Consider the following 13,995-nt stretch of genomic DNA (forward strand, 5'->3'; position numbering starts at 1 on the left):
AGAACAGAGGCCAAGGAGGCGATTCGCTTGAAGGACTGAAGGGCAGAGTGAAACAGATTCAAAAAATTAACTTTATATCACCATCGAATGCTGCAGGCAAATTAGATTTGTTCCTCAAATCAGATTCATCAGACAGGCCGCCGGCACTGGGAGATAAGGAGATAGGTTGTTGTCTTGACACACAGATCTTATCTGAAGTGGTTGCTACCGTAGGGTGTCACTGACTTTGCTGGAAATGCGTCTTTGCTTAAAGCTGTTAGAGCTTGCACCTGTGAATTAAAGACAGTCTGTAAAAGCCCACACAGCCTGTGTGAAGAGGACTGATGAGAAAAAAAATGAGTGTGGTGTGCAGGGCCTTCAGTAAACACATTTTCCAAGCAGGCTGTTGTGACCAATGAACTCTATGAAGGAGGGTGTACAAAAAGAGCGCTTTGAATCAAGCTGATCCAAAAGAGAGGAAATGAGACACAAGACGATGTGACTTAAAATATGTACATTTATACACATGCAAGGGTAAAGGACTGGATGAGATCGGTGGGCGCAATGAATGACAGTCATGGACAGAACTTACATGGAGGAAATCATAGGAGCTGAAGAAATGTGGTTACAGAACCCAAGATGTGACACAGTAAACAACTAGAATCTACATTCTCCATTAACTGCAATACTTTAGTGTATAATTGTACGTATAAGGTAGTAGTTAAGCAGGTCATCGTACTTTTAGGCGGAGCCAAAGGTGAGTTGTTTTTCAGCAGGGAGAGGAAGCTGTTCAAGGGCTTATTAAGAGGTATTTCACTGCAAATAGACCCATGTAAGTGTAAAGACAAATTTAGCCATTTTATTGTATCTGTGTCTTACATCATCAGGTTTAGCCATGTCTGTAAAGCATTGACCAAACATTCAACCCTCATTCACGCTCATTCACCATCACATAAACCATCCTCATCTCCACAAGAGAGACCACAGCTACACCGAGAACTGAAGCAGTCTGCAAAGTGATTTGTCGAAACTTCCCTTTTGCTCCATCCTCGTGAGGAATCATTTGAAACAAAGAAGGACTTTGCTTATATTCTGATGAATATTCAAAGGAATGGACTGCTTAAGAGTGATTGAAGAGACATAAGAGCTTATTTGGCAAAGTGTAGGAGGAATTCATGAAAAGGGACTTGCAAAAGGGCTCTCACTATACTGGACAATGGATGCACCCAACTTTGTGAAATACTTTCGACATGTCTTTGTGTGTGTTGAACTGCCTGTAATGCATCTGCAGCCTGCAACTTTTCTCATTATTATTTTAAGTATCAAACAATCATTTGAGCGAGAAAGCATTCAGCGAGGCGACGAGCCTGTTCCTACCATAATAATACGGACAATTTGGTAGGTTAAACTGTACATGCATTAATGTGCAATTCAACGAGCAAACACACACAATTTGATGCACAATAAACATTTGTAAAATCAACAATGTACAGGCTGTGTTCAAACATCCAAAATGTATCCATTTATGTCAATGGCTTAAACTGAAAAATAATCTGCATTCCTGCTTTAATTCTTACAGAAATGAAATCTTTCTTTTTGCCGTTATTTCAAATGTTTCTATATATACTATGGAGCAGACAAGCACAATCCTTTAACAGCAATGGAAAAAGAAAAGATAACGCCATACAGCTCGATCATTTAAGAGCTTTTTGTTGAATTAGAACCTCATACACTCCATCAAATCTTTCCACTTATATACAGTCACATACTTTACACACTTAGTTTGTCTCCACCTGGGAACTCATCACATTCTAATCCCCGCCGACGTACACAGTCGTCAGAGTGTATCAAATTTACTGTTCTGGGCCACGCACTTGGGATCGAACTATCAATCTATCGTGCATTCTTCAATCAAAGAAAATTAGAACAGTTCCCAAATGAGCTGAATTCTTCTGCATAACTGGTGCAGTGGCTGTGATGAGGTTTACTAACATTTTTTTTCCAAAGGAGTAGATGGCTTTATATCTGAAATGAAGCGCTTTTAAGTAAAAAGTCTGAATGATGAGGTCCCCGTTCTAAGCCCCAAAGGCTTTGTTTGTGTGTGAGCGATGGGGCTGTACCGGTGTCTCTCGTACCCAAACAGCCTAGAAGAAGCAGTCTAATCTTTGTAGATGAGCGTGCATAAGATTGGCTTGTAGAAAAAAAAAACACATTGGTGATGCTGCAGGACAAAAGCTTCCGTGCAAGAGCCCCCGAGCCCCCCTGCACAGTCTTACAAGGTCGTCCTCTTCTCTTCCACCCCTTGTCTTGATTGCAATTCCAATATGTCCAGCATCAGCATCCGTCTAAGCAGCCAAGTAGGACCGGGGTAAGGAGGCTATGCATGATATGTAAATGATACGAGTGTCTCTGTGCATGTGTGGGGTTTCTTAAAAGGGGGCATTTGGGGGGGGGGGGGGGGGGGTTCACAGAGGGCGCCGGCATCAGTACAGGGTCCACTGCAGGCAAAGTGCAGCAAAGAGCAGTGCGAGGCTCCAGGGCCGTGCCCAGCTGTCAGACTGCGAGCCCCCTATCACCTTCACTGAGGGGGGCTTGGAAGGGTTCTCATGTGGCCTGTCCCGTCCGGGTTGTCTCCCGATGGACTTTCCTTCACTTGAGGTTTCTGTATGTGCTGTAAGAGACAGAGAAAGGGGAAGAGAGAAGCAGACAGAAATAAATGGTTTGGCTCCGTAATCATGATAATCCGCTTTAATGTTCAGAGTCCTTTGGGCTTGTAAGGGGCTTATCATCATCCAATCACCATTCCCACCATCTCATCTCAAGGGTTTTTTAGAAAACAATAGGACATGAACAATTATGTACGATTATGTCTGGTACATTTAAAGAGGGTTCGGAATCAGAAGCACAGCTGTAGGTGTTTCAGTGCAATTGTTTATTTTGAAGAGTGCTTTAAAACGTTTAAAAAATGCATTTATAGTGGCACATTATTGTTCAGCATCTAACTCACATTTAAATGTCACAATCGCAGTTATACATGCACCGTGTTCATCTGCCCAAATGGACACTGCAAGAAAGAAAGAACTGAACTCCTGACGGCAGCATCATCACACATATGTCACGACGGAGGACTGACTGGGTGTTTCAGAAGCAGATGATAAAGAGCCCGGACACTGTGATTACTGCCAATCAGAGCTACAAAAGGGGGATGAGGGTCGGGCTGACATTTAGCACCCATTTTAATCACAGTGCCTGCAAACACACACACACACACACACAGAGTTACACACACAACTATTTTCTGCTGACATTGGTGGTCCATTGCTTTAATGTCTGTACACCTCACTGCTTTCCCGGTATATCTCAAACTTCATCATCCCTCTGGCACTAAACGCAACTCATCCCTCTCTTTATATCACTTCCCTTCGGGACGCTACGTTGTGTCCGGCCAAAATGTTTTTTTAAGCTGTCACCATCACAAAAAACCAGGCCAGGTTTTGCAATTCCCACAAGTGTGTGTGTATAAATGATCCACGCAGAGCGCAGTAGTCTAATTGAACCATCACAGCTTCCCATGTGGAGACCTGACAGCCAGAAACTCGACAGACACGTGTGTGTGTAAAGTTGGCGCATATTATGAGCATATAAAATGTGGAAAAACGTATAGCGCTCCTCAGAGGATTGTTTAATACCTTAATCACGTCTTCATAAAACATTAAAGTGCGAAACGTTTTTCTCTTGCAAAGCTGTCACAGAACAAGTCGTTTTTTCTTGCACAGCTGACATAATTTAATCTAAGAATATACTCAGCTACAAAGCCGCATATCAGCCCATCCCAACGGTGCACCTGGGTTTGTCCGAGTGCATGTGCATGTGTGTGAATAGGGCCAGGCAGGGCCCTAGACAGAGGAGAACTGGCGAGCCAATGGTTCTTGTTGTTCCGTAGACAATAGACAAAGACATCATTTATCCAAAATCAGAGTGCTCTTATTGTTTCAATAGAAATGGTTGCATCTCATTAGGGAGGTGTTAGAAAACAGCATTTGAACGGGCCAAAAAACCACCAACAGTAGTCCACTGCAGAATGACCAACTGGCTAATTAATGAAGCAGGTCTGGTCCAGAACAGCCAATAACGGCACAGACGACAGCACTAACAACCTCTTTTTTTGTTTTCCTAATGTAACGGTTGGCTTTGTGGAGGCATTGGGTAAAAATGCTTTGTGATCTACGAAAAATAAAAAAATGGACAAGAAAGTTAAGTTACAAGACTGACAAACAATAGCCAATAGCCTTAATTGAGGGCAAAGTAGATAAAGTAGACAAAATTAAATAGAAATTACCTGATGTTTTATTGACTTTCAAAGAATACGCAACACCAGTCCTAAAAAAAAGGACTCCACAATGGAGTTTATTCTCCACAATCTGGTATGAAATCTATTATATATAAATACAATGTATACACAAAAGGCAGATATGGGGATAATGCATTGGTTGTCTGTAAGACATCCGTGCTTTGTAATTGTAGATCATGTATTTTATTAAGCCTTTATCTACAAGCAACTTAAGTTAGAAAGAATCTGAATGGCAGGAGGATCATAGAATGTGATATTGTTCTCACAGTGACACAACGTTAGCAGTTAAGCCTTGCTTAATAAACTGGCTCATGTGTAAATTCTCCAAATATGGTGGTGGGGTGGCAGAAAAACCCAGAGGAGGATTGGTGGGAGTTAGAGATGATGGAGGGGTTTAAAGGATGAAAACAGTTAGTTTGCCTCCTCAGAGTGAGAATGACGATCTGTTGTCACTTATATCAAGACGGATGGAATCATACACCCCGGGCGACTTCAAGGCTACGCAATGGCCTTTGCACACACTCCTACCATAACAACACCAGTCAATGACATGTGTTAAAATGTGATTTGATTGGTAACACACGCTTCATAATAGGCAACAAACACTGTGAGAGATAAACAGGGTACCAGAAACCCGAGAGACAAATAGAAGTGGAATGCAAAGAGGTCTGTTAAGACAACAGACCCATCAAGTGGGCAAATATGTGTGTGTGTGGACCCTATTTTAGTATAAATAATGGTTTGATATGCCAGGGAGCCGGGTGATGAAGAAGAAGAGGATGGGGGATCGTGTCACTTTGAACATCTGAATATCCAATGTAATAGCACAGTGTACACATACAGTACAACGGAGCTACGCAGCCCAACCCTAAACTTGTCAAAGATGGACGTCCTGTGGTCTGACACCTCGTTGACCCCCCTGCTGGCAGTGAGTGTAAGAAATGGTCCTGGAGTGTCCTTTACCACTAATGCCTCTCCGGATTGTGTGTTTGGTGGAGTCTTCTGTTCCCATCGCCCCAGAGAGGCAACAACAGCCAGCACTGAAGAAAAGGTGGACCTCGAGGAGGGAGAACGGGGGGGGGGGGGGGGGGGAGAGAAAGGGAGCAATACGGCTTGCAAAGCTGAGTGGGAGGAATTACAAAACGTGCTGGCTATGTATTTGTAGTGACAGGAAATAGCATGAAGGTTATTTGGGCAACAATGTCAGTTTTCTGCTTCTACTCTCCCCTCCCCCTCTGTCTCCCTGTCTGTCTGTCTCTCTGTCTGTCTCTCTCCTTCTCCCTTTTCCTCTGTGATTTCCTTCAGTTAGCTTCATAGATTAAACCGCCAAATCTGTGAAAAGGGAGTAAGCAAACAATCCTCCCTCTGTCTTCGACTGATAGGATTGAACCTCTCTTTTCCTAAACGTGTGATACATATTCAATACTGAAGGAATATGCACACATATGCACAACATAAATGTAGACAACAGACGCACAGAAGGACATACATAGGTGTTTTAACATACTTATGTGTTCACATTACATTTTTGCCTATATATTTTATTCCATTTTATTCTTATAATGCACCAATTCACAAAGTCAACCTTCTCTAGGTGTAACATATGTGGCATTAGATGTCTTCTGATTCGGATTCTGATACATACTCTCATCAGGATTTGTACATTAAGGGATGAATCCGATGAGATAAACCAGGAAACTGTGGTCCATTTTTGTGTGTCTAGTGTGTTGTTCAAGCTTGCATGGGGCTGCAGAACTGTAATCTACTGAGGAATGCTGCTACTGTACACTGGGGCTTATTAAGCTACCACAACATCCCTAGTGCACTACAAACATAAATATGTGGTGTTGGTCAAGAACTTCCTCCTCACTCTCATTGTCACCATTTTCCTCCCTCCCTGTCTTGACCTTCAGGGTCTTCTACCCGCTAAGGCGTTGATAGGAGACGGATGCAGCGTGGGGGTTTAGACGGAGGTGGCTGCATTTGGACAAGGCCACTGTTTTTTGTTTTTTTTTACCACTCACACATGCATCATTATGAATGTAAGCTCGCACACAGGCGCAAAAGGCACATACATTATAGGACTTGCAGATTGAAATGAGTTGTGAGACGTTGTGAAACAGGCATGTTTGTGCACGAGCAACTGTTCCTCTCCTATGACAGGCGGCCAAATAATGACACTGTTGATTTGCTCGATCAATCCTTATCTGCTTTAAAATAAGATCTTAATGCAATAGCGAATGTCTGTGAAGCGTTGGAGCCGGATCAGTTTTTTCAGATGCTGTCAGCAGTCAGGAGAAATGATTTGTATCATTAGTCTCCATCATTTACAGAGACAGAGCATTCTCCTCTGATCACACCTGACGTGTGACCTTTGCCAGATATTTGCTACCTGTATCAAGGCCTGTCACAATATAGGAAAATAATAATAATAATCATTTTTGGTGGTGCGATATTCATTTTACAAATGAATGAACGTCACCAACATTTTAGTCGATCGCGCTTCCCTCTTGTCTGCTTTCATTGTTGGAGGCGGGGCTTAGGCCGCGCCTCCACACGCGCGCACACATTTGTTCAAACCCGACCGCATCGCACCAAGCCCGATGCTTCGCCCGCTCCGTGTCCCTTGCACTTATTTTTCTTTTAGGATATTTTTTTTCACATCCCGAAAGATTCTGACATTCTTTGTATTTGTACTTGTTTTACTATGCTATTATATTGTCATTATGTTATCAGTGGCATGAAAGGGTCTAAAGATTGCAACAATATTACATATGACAATAAATGTTGGTGCAATAATTGCACAACAAAAATGTGGTATCGTGACAGCCCTACCTGTATCCATTACTTTGAGAGCAATGAACTATCTGTTTCCCAATGGACAATGTTGCCTCCTCTTTCAAAGACATTTTAAAGTTGTATGAATGCAGAATCTTTCATACCCGTCGACCACTTTGTGTACATAAGCTGTGTAGCTGGTCCTCATTTGGGCTTCAACAATTCATACAAAAACGGATCCATGCACTTAAACGGTGCATCCATTGAGCACTGTCATCACCTTCCCAAAACACTAGACTTGAATGCGCGATGAGTCCCATACGCACAAGCCACATTCTATTCTTTGGGAAAGCTGTAGTACAAGGACACCAAGCTATCAGTCAGCCTCCAATCAGACCTTTGGATACCAATAAAAAGAGGAAGCTCTTGGAGGCTGTGGATCATGGGTGTCCAGACATTGTTTGGTACAGCTGGGGAATGCTAAAACACTTTGGGTCACTTTGTTAAGTTACTCATTCAATGTCTAGCACACACTCACAGGCCTTCACCTTTACCGAGCACTCTCCACATGTACTTATCTCCTTTCACACACAGGAACTTACAAAGAGGGGTATGGTTGGAGGGTGGAGGGAAGAGGAGGATGCATTCACACAGTTCATTACTAGCCATCCATCTCTGTCCTATTTTTTTGTCCGCGACCCGCTCTTTGTGTGGTGCCATGTCAGACAGGGGCTCCTCGCCCCGTCAAACTAATCTCCCTATTCTGAATCCTAAGAAACGCACACAAACCCATTTCTCTGGGAACTGTCCTTTTGGTTCACAGGCAACCTATACAGGGCTTGGTATGGTGTCTCTGGCAGGGCACTCAATGGTTAAAGGGGCAAAAATACAGGGGCACCAGTGAGGTACACATTAGCCTGCTGCTGACATAGCAACGGGCATTGCAGCATGGCAACTCCAGAGCAGGGATAAGTGCAATGGAATCTGCCCAGTGCGATTCTTGGCTGCGCAAGACTATTAAGCTGCTTGGAAAGATTAAGATTTACTCCCCTACAGACCCACACAAACACATACACACGGAAACAAATCGGTAAAAGGGGCCCTGGGAGGACAGTGACCTCTACCAGTCAATGTGACAGAGTCTCAAGATGGAGGGGAGTCCTGAGGAGAGAGCAACCTGTGTCCAGGAGAGCAAGTTAAAGGTCCAGGATCACCCCACAGTCTCACATGCCACATTCCCTAGCAGAGAACTGACTTTGGAAGATGTAAGTGTCGACACACACACAAACACACACACACCTGACACGGCACCTGTATACACTCAAACACCAGATGCTGCATGGCATTGGCAGTTGCCGGGTCGTCCTTGCAGAGAAGCGTGAAAGACGAGGAGATGAACTTGCGTTCATATTTGTTTCCTCCTTTGCCGCGTACCCACCATGCACACATTTCATAACAATCCATTATAGGCAACAGTGAGTAAACATCAGATAGCAGACAAGAGAGGCTGTCACTGTGTGCATCCCCTGACATAACGTTTTACACGTGGATCCTTGCCCTGCACACTGGACTCAGCCAAGGAATGCAAAAGTCTCGAGTTGGATGCTTTCACTATTTCCTTCTATGACATTGTGGGCAGTCTTGCCTCGAGTATCAAGAATCCAATGACACAGTCAACACATTGAGAGCTGTTGATGTTCAAGTGACACTTAAAGCTGTGGGGGTGAAAGTGCAAAAGAAAAAGCTTTAGTATGTGTCTTTTTTAATGCTGCCTGCTCAGTGACATCATGTAGCATGAGCAGTGCCCACAGAAAAAGGCAAATGCACAGAATGTGATGTAGTCTTGAGTTGCTCCATGTGACTGTCCTCCTCTGAGATAAACTGATCTAAGGGATACTTGCCTTTTCAACTTCAAAGTCAGAAATCTGTGCGGGATAAGGAAAAAAAACTTGTGATGTTATAAATGTTTGATTTTGAGTGGGCGAGCCAAATACTTTGATGTAAACTTATGGTTGCATAACTGCCACCAGTTTAAGAATCAAATTATTCAGAACGACGCCTTCTGTCAGTGGCCCTTCCTGTCTGATCTGTGATCAGCTAAAGCAGTGAAAGGTCAGCCCCCTTCCAGTCCTCGGGCCCGACAGTCTGTCCCAGGTCCAGCTATAATTGCCGCATCAATTATGGATAAGGGAGAGGGGCTTTGTTTCTCTAAACAATGGTCAATAAGATGGGCCCTTAATGAAGCCACTTGTCGTGCATGCGCAGGGCTGAGATGCATACACACATACAGTATATATATGGCAGAAAACAAACTAGCACAGCAGGTTGCTGATGCAAAAATTGGCTCATTTGCTGGCAACTTCCATTAACTGACCATTCTTGCAATGCTAATGCACCTCTGCTACTTGAAACATCATTGAATAATCATGATCTTGTTTTAACACCAAAGTTTGCATCTTTTCAGTTTGAGTTGGAAGTAGCTCTCAGGGAAAATCCCTCCCCACGTCCTCGCAAGCCTTCTCTCCTGGTATGTAGTTCCCCCTGCATACCACGGTGAGCTGAGACAAAGAGGATCAGACTCATCCCTGCTTATCCCTCTACTGTATTTTTCAATATCAGTGGAATGTCTGCCTTTATTTGTTCAGTGCTGTGTTACACGAGGAATGCCAATTTCTGTGTTAGTAGCCAGGGCTTAGCTCCAGGCGTCAATAAAGTCAAGCCAGTCAAGCTAGTCGCTCACCAAGCGCAGCTTCTACCCCAACTCACCTTCCTACTCCCCCCTCGCCGACCCCCAGCAGAGCAGCCTATATATTGGCACTAACAAAGCCCAAATAAACCAGGTTCATTACTGATTTGCTCAGCTGTAGACCTTCTTGTTAGCCTGTAACCCCCACGTTGGTTCCGATGACCGGAGGAAGTTTTTACCACAAAATACACACAACAAGCCATTGAATCTGCAGCTCTCAATAAAAAACACTCGAGTCTGGACAACATTTAAAACGCCATTTAATACTTGGAGACCCCCACATTGGAAGTGCTTTTATTGTTGTATTAGTGATTAGTGAATAACAGCTACTTCTGTGCTACTGTAGACCTTTATGTGGCTTTGGTATCAAAGCACTCGTTCGTTAGCCTTCCCTGTTCTTCTGCTGGTGAACTTCATAGCAGCCATACAAAATATATTTTCAGTCGTTTCCCGAGGTAGTTACACCCACCACTTCCTTTAGTTTATAACCTGTTGCCACACCAGAGATCCTTAGTGTTTCCAAACGCCCCAAAGGTGTGCTAGAAATGTTTAATCATAAAGGCCTCACTGATACTGCTTGGAAAGGAAATGATGATGCAGGCTAATGAGAACCACTCTCCCCTGATGACAATGTGCCTAGGGAGCCCTTCAAGCTAATATGCTCTCAAAGTGCCATTAAAACTACAGGGAAGAAAATCTACCTGTCACGGTGTGGGGTTGTTTCCTGTTTTATTTTGTATTTTCTTGCCTTGTTGTACCTGGCTTAGCTTCACTTCCTGCCCTGAGGTGTTGTTGTTTTCACCTGCACCTTCCCAGTGTATTTAAACCACGTGTGTCCTCCTCACCCACACCTCGACACTACCCCAGCACACGATCTGAAGATGTCCACCACTGTGTCCCTAAAAGACAGTGGTGTGAAAAATGTCCTGGATAAATTTCGGTAGATTGTTGGATCTTCAGAGCAGCAGGAAGAGTCGCAAGTTCAACATGTTTCACCTGGTGGAATTCGGGCTTCGAGATGATCACATCTGTGTGCTTTTGTATTTAAAACACAATTAAGCAACAGTGTCTATAATACACGCGTTCTAAAGTGATTACTCATTACTTGTAAGATTTAGTCTATATAAGAAACAACCTTTTATCGCAATTATTGAATTTCAAAATGTGCAATTAATTTGTTTTTTTTTGTTATCTACTGACAATTCTAGAAAATATACAATAAAAATATGTTACAAATCTAGCGCTAACAAATAGGTTTGGCGACATATTAGTCAGAAGGATTACTCCTCTACTACTTTTGTCTTTGTCCATATTCATTTCAAGGCGTATAATAATGAAACTTCTCAAAATCAGATCAAGATATGCGTATAGAAAATGGCTTAACGTCACAACAGCACATAAAGAGAAATAGATGACTGTGCATATTTGAGTAAAATGTGATCACTCCTCCCCCATTCATCCGCAAACCAGACAATCCTCCCATGCGGCAAAGCCGCTCTGATCCTTGCGTTCCTTCTTCTCCAACCCTACGCCGCCTCTCTCTCGGCCTCCTTGAGCTCCAGATGAAAGGCTAAGGGAAATGGCAGTCATACTGGTAATTTCCGCAACGGGACAAAGCCAATACATCTGCTGGACAGCCGGCCTCTGCGCACGCCAGTCACAAGGGGACCAGGCTCAGTCCAGGACCGAGGATGGAATGATTTGGGATAGGCTCTACCCAACCCTGGAAGGGCATACAAGCACCAAATCCTCCACCCTCCATTTTAACTTAACTGTTTGTCACGGTAGATCGAATCATAGGCTTGTATGTTGCAATCATCCTAATGCACCAAAGCCCTAAAGATGCCTCTGTTACATCTTGTACTGTATAATCACATCACAATTCTCAATGGTATTACCCCTCCACTGTTGTTATTGGCTCAAACATTTTCTTTCCCCTCTACCACTGACCTTTTGTCCCCTCGCAGACCCCAGTTTGCCTCGCATTAGCCTTCCTCTCAACTCGTCTCTCCATCATGCAAGTTTTCTAAAACAAAATATGGGTGTGTGCTCTGTGCAGAGCAACAGCAAGCTGTGGGATTGATCCAGTGTAATCCTGCTAACAGTGGTGTATGTTGGCTATATCCTGCCCAAGCAGTCGTTCGCTTCAGGAATGTTCTTCCCCCGGCCCGAGTCAACAGCTGCCGCACACCTTTTATAGCCTTTTCAGACTTTGAAAATAAGTTCTCTCAGTGCCTTTGATATTCAGGTGCGCCAACAACCAATGAGCATCATGGAACCTTTAAGTTGAAGTTGAGGTCAGGTTCAAGGTCATTATATATACAGTAGATGCAGTCGTTTGAACAGCCAATTGGAAGAAAAGAGTGTTTTAAAACTGTGCATAGCAGAATATAAACTGCATATTAGACTGGACATTGATAGATGGGGTGAGCAGATGTTGCTCTGGTGCCCTTCAGCCTTAAATTCAAAAATTTCTGATTGGAGCCTTCTAGTGCCATGCAAACCCACCTCTTTAAAAGTCTTTGAACGGATGCATTCGTATGGATCTGCATAGAGTATGTCGAGAAAAAAATTCCCAATCTGCATTGAAAACAAAACTAGCAGCTGTGAATCTAAATAAGAGTTCTGTGTACTTTCCCTTGGGGTCAGGTTTTCACACAAACACTCTCTCTCTCTCACTCACAAACACACACACACACACTCACTTAGAAACAGCTGTTTCCTTCGGCAATGTAAGGAGAGAAAAGAAAAGTTAATAATTTGTCCGTGGTTAATCTTTCCATCTTGTCATATCTAGACGCTTATGTTCTTTAACAGGATGGAAAAGAACAACAATCATTACTAGTGGCTTCATGATAATGGAGAGGTTTAGCCACTGGACTGAAAAGTATGTGGGCAATGCCAGAGGTGTCTTTGTTTTTCCTGATGAGCTCACAAGTGTGCATGGCAGATGGTGTTTGTTACCAAGAGAAAATTGTGCTTTCGTGACTTCACACTTCTCGGAGCACATCCCTCCAGCTCAACCACAGGAAGCGTTTAGCCATGCATTTATGCTTATCTCCCTCATCTTAAATGGGTTTATGACCCCTCACACCTTTGTCAAGCAGATTGCTTCAACAGCAGCACTAACAGCACCGGCAATGCTTTTAAATCGCCCATGTTCCATTCTAAACTCTTTCCTGATCCTAAAGGTTTCACAAAGACAAAAAAGTCCTCAGGGATTTCAGTCGTATTTCCCAGATCTGCACAAAAGGCCAGAACAGAAAAGACTTTGCCTACTGTGCCAGACACTCAGATAAGGCCGCTGAGCTCACGGACGCAGGCAGACAAATAAAGTACTGATCTGCCTTTTGATGCAGACATTTTGAGTCTCGCTTCTCTTCCTAATGGAGAAATAGGGGTCTAAAGAGCCACTGTGGCTCTTTCAGAGATTAATACGTTAATGAGCTATCTGCGAATGAATAACTCCTTTGGAAGGAGCAGCCTGAAGTGTTCCCGGGCTAATAGAGTTAATAAGCCATAATCACGCCACAAAATGCACCACAGAAGAGGTTCTCATTGCTGCAGGGAAAGAGAGATGACATGGTTCATTGAAGATTCACAGATTCATTCGTCTGTTCATGGCTGTGGTGATGGCAGTTCGTACACGACCGGGCCTTGTTTTGTTGGCACCCGAGTACACTAGCATGTCTCCAGGCTAGAGGAGCAGGATTTGAACCATGATCAAACAGGCTCGACATCATGCAATCAGAATGCACTTTCTCTTAAAAGCAGAGAGCTCATTAGAGGACTTGGAAAATAAAGACTTTTTATAACTCTTGTCTGGAGGTTTTTGCACGTTTGTTATTGAGCCGGACAGGGTCAAATATTAACATAGTGCTCATTTTTCATTTGGTTGCCTGCTTAGGCACTGTGCGTACAAAAAAGACTCTGCATCTGCATTCTTAAACATGCTTTCAGTATGCAGGAGGCCACGCGCATGTAAGCCATCTCCTTAGCAAGAGTGGCACAAGTTCCATCTCATCTGAGTGATGATAGAGCCAGGCAGTCTGTTCTCTGCTGATTAGCGCCGTTCATTAGCTTGGTAAGGAAGTCACTATAAGCACTACGGTGGGTGACCCCTTTTAATCAGGGCCCTGGG

The 13,995-nt window shown here is 43.6% G+C and overlaps 1 protein-coding gene across 2 annotated transcripts in view; it reads right to left on the reverse strand.

Annotated features, from left to right (window-relative positions):
* Positions 1 to 478: 478 nt before the first annotated feature.
* gpc5c (glypican 5c) overlaps positions 479 to 13,995 on the reverse strand; it is a 76,978-nt gene continuing 63,461 nt past the window's right edge. For both annotated transcript variants that reach the window (XM_037459197.2, XM_037459195.2), the window contains one exon: positions 479 to 2,650. In XM_037459197.2, coding sequence (XP_037315094.2) covers positions 2,463 to 2,650 — 188 coding nt within the window. In that variant the 3' untranslated portion in view covers positions 479 to 2,462. The remainder of the gene's footprint in view (positions 2,651 to 13,995) is intronic.

Source organism: Pungitius pungitius, chromosome 15, assembly GCF_949316345.1.
Source record: "Pungitius pungitius chromosome 15, fPunPun2.1, whole genome shotgun sequence".
Classification (NCBI taxonomy): Eukaryota; Metazoa; Chordata; class Actinopteri; order Perciformes; family Gasterosteidae; genus Pungitius; species Pungitius pungitius.